This window comes from Vigna umbellata, chromosome 4 (genome assembly GCF_029865625.1).
Source record: "Vigna umbellata cultivar VRB3 chromosome 4, Vumbellata_1.0, whole genome shotgun sequence".
NCBI lineage: Eukaryota > Viridiplantae > Streptophyta > Magnoliopsida > Fabales > Fabaceae > Vigna > Vigna umbellata.
Window position 1 is genome coordinate 46,477,204 of NC_142168.1, and position 7,565 is coordinate 46,484,768.

Consider the following 7,565-nt stretch of genomic DNA (forward strand, 5'->3'; position numbering starts at 1 on the left):
TCAAAAACCAAGATGCAGTTCCCTAAATGATAAATGCCTAAGTAAATCTCTAAATCGTTACTTCATAAACAACATAGAATCATAAACCAAGATGTAGTCTCCTTGTTTCCTTCTATTTCCCACATAATAAAGAACAAAACCAAACATTCCACCCAAACAACCAAAAACCAAAAATAGAGCACACATTCATTATATCTATTTTTTTAAAAAAAAAAATCTCAAATACAATTCCACTAAATTCAAGCTGCAAACCCAAATTTTAGAAAGAAAGCGAAAATAAAATACATGAATTGAAGTCAAATGAGATATGGAAGGTGAGTGGAAAGAAAGATAAAATGGAAGTTTGAAACCCTAGTATGAATGACAACGTACGTGTAAAGTGAAAAGTGAAAAGTGAAACGGAAGTTTAAAACCCTAGTATGGACAGGCTATGTAAGCCAAAAAAGAACACCTCATTTACTGATTGCCCACGACACTGTGTCGTTAACAAATTTAGACGTCGTTAAAAAAAAATTACAAAAATTAGAATCACGTTAAACCCTTGAAAACATCATAATATAGGGATAAAAATGATATTAATCAGTTTATAAAATACTAAAAGTTACATTTATAATATATCAAAGAACCATTGGCGTGCTAGAAAACTATTAAACTAAAATTGAACCATCATAATACTCGCTGAACCCAAATTTGATTAAACTTAATTTTCAAATAACTACTGATGAATGAAATTCTTTTCTACATTGAAATATGAAATTGAACAGTTCTTTCTTCTTCTTTTTCTATTAATAGAAGCGCGTTTGTAGAAGAACCCATTTACTTGTCAATTAGCAACAGCTACGACGAAATGCTTGATTTTTCTTTTATTTATTCCTGGTCTGTCTCCGCTTGTTTAGTTTTGGCTACCATAAACATGGTCCTTGGACTTTCTTTTTCTAACCCAAGTTTAAATTTTCAAAGTTCAAAATGTTTGATTTGAATCTCTTAAGATATATTTGTTAGTTTAAATAAGTATTTTCTTCATTTTAGCACAGCTATTTTAATTAGTAATTAACGTATACTGAAACCATGTTAGTCAAAACTTAAATTATCGGAAAAAAACATAAAAAAAGCCAAATTTAATTTGTAAAGAAAAAAGAATTACCATCATAGACGTACAGTTTTAATTACAAGAACTGTAGAAAATAAAACGAAAAAAGAGATACAAGATACTATGTAAATAACAAATACAGTAATAGCATTATTGTATTTTTCAAAAGTGATCTGGTTCGATTTTCTTGTAATATTTAAGTAAATGTTGACCAATCAGAGTCTCAACTCTGCGTCACCTTCTGCTCTCTTTCTTTGACTAATCACCGCTTTGAATGTGTCTAACGTGTTGTGTCGTGTTCCATTGTCTCATGACGAGCCTTCCCTAGATAATCGAACAAGCTTATCTCAAACATCATATGTACACTCTCAGATGTAAACCAATATCAGCACCCTTCATCTGTTCCATACAAATCTCCACAACATTTCGATAAAACACAACATAGGTCGGCGGTTACACAATCTTTCGAACATCTCTGATCACATCGTTTTTGTGTTTGATTCCTGCAACGATTGAGGAAAATACCAGACATGTCATCCAAAGTTTATGAGCGAACTCTTGAGGAAACTCCAACATGGGCTGTTGCAGTAGTGTGTTTTGTGCTGCTTGCTGTTTCAATCGCCATAGAACATCTTATTCATGGTATTGGAAAGGTAAGCTTGGCAGAGTTTATTCATTCATGCTTCAAGAAGCTGAGATTAATGTTTAAGGCTCAGAGAACATCAAAGTAAGCTATTTTTATAGTAGAAATCCATTGCTGATAGATGGAAATCTGAGACTAAGTATGAGGTAGATGATCGAAATGAGTTTATGATCATGAATTCATTTTCGTAGATAAGAAAGTAAAAAACCAGTCAATATATTTAAAAAACTTAACATTTATTTTGATATAGTTTAAAACACGTTATATTTTATCCTTTTTATGAGATTCAATACTCATGTTTTTATGTTTTACAGTGGTTCAAGAAGAAACAAAAAAATGCTCTATTCGAAGCGTTGGAGAAGGTCAAAGGAGGTACTTATGCTTTTCCGAATAAATGAATTAAAAGTTGTTGAATTTACACAATGTGTTTGAGTTTCTAACTGAAATTACTGTGTTCAGAGCTTATGGTGCTAGGATTCATATCCTTGCTCTTAAGTGTTCTGCAAGATCAAATTTCAAAGATCTGCGTGTCAAAACATGTTGCATCCACGTGGCATCCTTGTGAGAACCCAAAGTCCTCAACGACATCTGAGGATGAATCTGAGGATATTCAGATAAATTTTAGGAAACTGCTACAACTTTATGACTCCATACCAAGGCGTGTTCTGGCTACAAAAGGTTACGACAAGTGCGCTGAAAAGGCAAGTTCACCATCTTCACTGTTCTAATTTTGTTTCTTCGTTTTAAAACAACAAAAACTTATCTGTATCTGATAGAGGGACCATATGTTTGTCTGACATCCTTATCACCATAACATAACAAGTTACCGTATGTAGGCATCCACCGACTGAGGAAAATTATTAGGTTGTGGTTCACGTTCACAATAGTTTTCTCAAGACAATCAATAATAAATATAATTTAGTGTTATTAAATTTTGAGTTGAAATACATGTGTTTGTTTTTCAATTTAAAACCTCAATTTAAAGTTTCTTATGACAGTTTTCAAATATGTCGTGAATACAATGTTAATCATATCATAACTAACATATAATGATCTCAAACTCTTTGCTAAAATCGAAGGAGGGAGAAATAAAAATGTATATACAGCAAGTAAATATAAATATTAGAGATAAAAAATGAAGTGCATGTTGCGAGAAACATTGATATATTTATAGTTTTGATGGGTGATTATTTATTTGCAGGATAAAGTTGCTTTTGTTTCAGCATACGGGATTCACCAGCTGCATATATTCATCTTTGTGTTAGCAATATTTCATATCCTACAGTGCATTATAACACTGGGTTTGGGAAGAACCAAGGTTTTTTGACTTCAGAATGCTAGTTTTAGATTTTTTTTTTCTCTGTGTTTTTCTCTCTCTAAATTCTTGGTTTGGTTTATGCATGCAGATGAGAAAGTGGAGGGCATGGGAAAATGAAACCAAGACCATTGAATATCAATTTTACAACGGTAAGAACTCAAACTTCCTCATTTCAAGTACCAATTAATGTCAATGATGTATCTACACTTAATTAATATCTTGACATGATATTTGATATCGTGGAGGTTGACTTTCTTATGGGTTTGGTATGACTTTAAGGTTATCTTGAATAAAAAACACTAACACAGTTTTCTTTTTATACATTAATTATTCCGTAACAGGTCAATTTTATATAATTTTACTCAGTAATTTGGATTTGTTACTTATTTAGTTCAACTTAGTTAATTTACACGTAGTAAAGGTAATACATATATTTCTTTTAATTTATTACAAATTTTTATATTATCGCTTCTATTATTTACTTATATCTTTCATCAACAATAGCAACAAATATTTAGATGAAAAAAATTGCCTTAACTCTTGTACAAAGAATGATATATATATATATATATATATATATATATATATATATATATATATATATATATATATAAAATATTTACCTTATAGACACATCTTCCTAAAAAAATCGATTGAAATAAATATTTATATTCTGACTATCTTTAACCCTAAAGCAATATAATAGTCATCCGATGCAAAAAAATAAAAGAAAGAAAACCTATGATATAGGAATCGATTTCAAAATGCAAATACATTAATAAAATAGTATCAATTCTTGTTTAAGTATAATAAAGCGTCATGATGATATTATCTCGTCTTATTTATACAAATAATACAACGGTTGACTTTTATTACGATGCATAATTTTTCATGTAGTCCCAAAATAAGTATTAAAAGTACGTAATTAGTTCCAATAAAAGTGTGGGAAAGTATTATTTTATGGTAAATAATGACTTACTCTTAAATAAATAAATAATTATGAAAGTCATGAAAAATAAAATAAAATAAAAAAATTATCGCGTACTATATTGTAGACTGTATTAGTGCACCTACTATTTATTCTAGTAATTTTATATCAAAGACGAATAATTAAATAATATAATGTTGTAGCCACATATATTGATATTGGTTTCAAATACTTCTTAAAGATAAATAATAATGTAGAACGTGTTGTTTATATTTCTTTGGGCCATTTATATTATATGGTCAATCTGACTGTGCCGTATATAAATGTGTACATATTACAGATCCTGAGAGGTTCAGATTTGCAAGGGACACAACATTTGGAAGAAGACACTTGAATCCTTGGAGTCAGTCAACAATTTCCTTATCCATTGTAAGAATATAAATGAATTTGCTAATAAAATTCCTATCATAGTTTATTAGCCATTTTTCCCAATATTTGCCAATTTTTTTTTAATTTAAAGTGTGTAATTAATTAGTATTTGACACGTAAAAGAATTAATTTTCATGTTTCTAACTATTTTCTTTGTACGCTGCTTGAATCAGGTTAGCTTCTTCCGACAATTCTTTGGATCAGTCAACAAAGTGGACTATTTAACATTACGACATGGATTCATCAGCGTGAGTTATATTTAAAAATATTTGGTACCATACATGACGTTGGAATTTTTCGTCTGAAAATTTTAATTTGAAAATCGACTTTTTGTCAATTTGAATTAAATTTAAATTCAGTTTATTAAAATATATCAAAGTTTATCATAAAGTTATTTTAACAAATATTTATTAAATTTATGAAACATATTATTAAGAGTTTCACATCAACTAGAGATAAAACCAATTTATAATACACAAGTGAGTACAAACCTTACCAAGCCGATTTTATTGGATTCAGGAAGGTTTAAATTTCGCTTCTTTACATGGTATATAACATGCCCCTATAGAAGTTAACTTTAAAATAAACTTCTTTCTTTGAAATATTAATTCTGACAAAATTATTAGACACTTCATAACATTACTATAATTATAAAATATATATATATTTGAGTCCATCACAATTTATATTTTTTAATCAGTAACAGAGTTGGTTAGAAATTATGTCTTTATTAATTAATTAAAAAATGGAAAGACTAAGATATACTTGGGATTTTAGGCGCATCTGGCACCGGGAAGTGATGCAAGATTTGATTTCCAAAAGTACATCAAAAGATCACTTGAAGAGGATTTTAAAACTGTTGTGGGAATAAGGTATGAATGTGTTCTGTTTTTTCTTGCTTTTATTAATTTACTCATCAATTTAAGCTTAATAATTTTTGTGACTTGCAGCCCAGTCATATGGTTCTTTGCGGTGCTGTTCCTTCTGACAAATACTCATGGTAAGCCGTTTTGAAATTCATAAATTAATTTGAATAAAGAAAATCTTTAATATAATCTGTCAATAAATTAGGGTCTTTTTATTTCTAAGTTAAGGAGAAATGATTTTAGTAGAATTTAATTTTGAAATTATGAACTTGTTTAAACATGTTCTCAGTAACCAAAGATAGTAGAACAAAATAAAACAAAGTTTCTTGTGAATTGTCATTATTGACAGTTTAAAATATTTGATCTGTCTGCAGGATGGTATTCTTATTATTGGCTTCCATTCATCCCATTTGTTGTAAGCACAAACTACTCATTATGTCAATGTTGCCTTTCTATAAGTTGTTTTTTTTTTTATGTATAAGAGCATAAATAAATGTCAAATTTAATGTAAATTTGACAGATAATCTTAATAGTGGGTGCTAAACTTCAAATGATAATAACAAAGATGGGACTGAGGATTACAGACAGAGGAGAAGTTGTCAAAGGTGCACCTCTGGTTGAACCTGGAGATGACCTCTTCTGGTTCAACCGTCCACGCCTCCTCCTCTTTTTGATTCATCTCGTGCTCTTTCAGGTAACGATTAAAACCATTTTCAATTTAAAATTTCAAAACATTGAGTTTGTGGGTGTTTCTGTCTCTGTTTAACTCTCTTATTTTTTCTAATTTGAAACTTTAAAACCATTAAAACCATTTTCTATGTTGCAGAATGCTTTTCAACTGGCATTTTTCTCTTGGAGTACTGTAAGTTTATCCATCTTCACCTATTTCTCTTGAACTTTAGCCTTAGTTTCTCTCTCTTTGGTTATAACTACAACATTGAGGAAAATTTTCCATTCTTTAATACGTGCCTATGTTTCTCATTTTTCCTAACTTCTTAATTTCTATTTCAGTATGAATTCTCCCTACACTCTTGCTTCCACGAAACAACTGCAGATATTGTCATTAGACTTACAATGGGGTAAGTTTGCTTCTATGATAAAAAGTTCACGTGACAATAGTTAAGAATTATAATAAAGTACATGAAGACTCATAAACCCATTTATCTTAATGATTTTGAGTTGAAGATGATGTTAATTTTGTGATTAGTATTAAGAAATAGACTTTAAGTTCAATTCAACTTCTAAGAATCGATTTGTAAAATGAGATTTGTACCCACTTATATATTATAAAATGGTCTTATCTATAATCGACGTAAGATTTCCAACAATTAGACTCAGGTTAATATTATTGTCTTTCCAATAAATTTTCTCCTCAATAAACCATCACCAATATATAGACCTACCATTAATTCATTACATTATGCATAAACATAACAATGATGTGGCAATTTTGTTTTGCAGGGTTATCATACAAGTTTTATGCAGCTATGTGACACTACCTCTATATGCTCTAGTCACACAGGTCTGACTTGCTAGAAAATCTATCCAAGCATGCATAATTTTCTTTCAGAAAACTAAACAATCATCCACTGGTTTCATAATGTTTTGCAGATGGGTTCAACCATGAAACCTACCATCTTCAATCAGAGAGTGGCATCAGCACTGAAGAACTGGCACAACACTGCCAAAAAGCAAGTAAAAAACAGTAAGCCAACCACACCATTCTCAAGCAGGCCATCAACGCCAACCTATGGTATGTCTCCCATGCATCTGCTGCAAAAACACCTTGCTGGTAGAAGTGATAGTGCACAAACATCTCCTAGAACATCCAACTATGAAAATGAACAATGGGATATTGAAGGCTCACCTTCCAAAAGCAACCATGCAGCTGGTGAAGAAACTCAAATGCAAGTAATGGAATCAGGCTCAAACTCAGTCCCAGAATTGCCTACAAGCTCTCGGCTTGAAATCAGAGTTAGTTCATCAGAGTTTTCCTTTGAGAAGAGACATCATGGTGCAGAGACGAGAAGTGAAGATGATAGTTTTTATTAAACACTTTAAATGTACAGCTTATGTACATATCAAAGTTCATATCCATTCTTTTGCATCAATGCAGAGTCATTTGGAGAATGAGGCATAACCTTGTTGAAGGAGCATTCGAGGATATATACGATGTTGAAGGCACAATTTGCTGTTGAAAAATCATGATGTCTACATATATATAACATTACAACAGCAAAATATGTTCCCCTTCCAAGTGACTAACTACTTTTAAGTGTATGTTTTGGACA

The 7,565-nt window shown here is 30.5% G+C and overlaps 1 protein-coding gene across 1 annotated transcript; it reads left to right on the forward strand.

Moving 5' to 3' along the window:
* Positions 1 to 1,335: 1,335 nt before the first annotated feature.
* On the forward strand, positions 1,336 to 7,565 carry LOC124839046 (MLO-like protein 6). The gene is made up of 15 exons (XM_047314787.2): positions 1,336 to 1,743; positions 2,048 to 2,105; positions 2,193 to 2,434; positions 2,935 to 3,051; positions 3,140 to 3,200; positions 4,320 to 4,408; positions 4,582 to 4,656; positions 5,186 to 5,280; positions 5,359 to 5,408; positions 5,649 to 5,689; positions 5,795 to 5,968; positions 6,101 to 6,136; positions 6,286 to 6,353; positions 6,736 to 6,796; positions 6,886 to 7,565. The coding sequence occupies exons 1-15, from the start codon at positions 1,621 to 1,623 to the stop codon at positions 7,324 to 7,326; spliced, it is 1,731 nt and encodes a 576-aa protein (XP_047170743.1). The 5' UTR covers positions 1,336 to 1,620; the 3' UTR covers positions 7,327 to 7,565.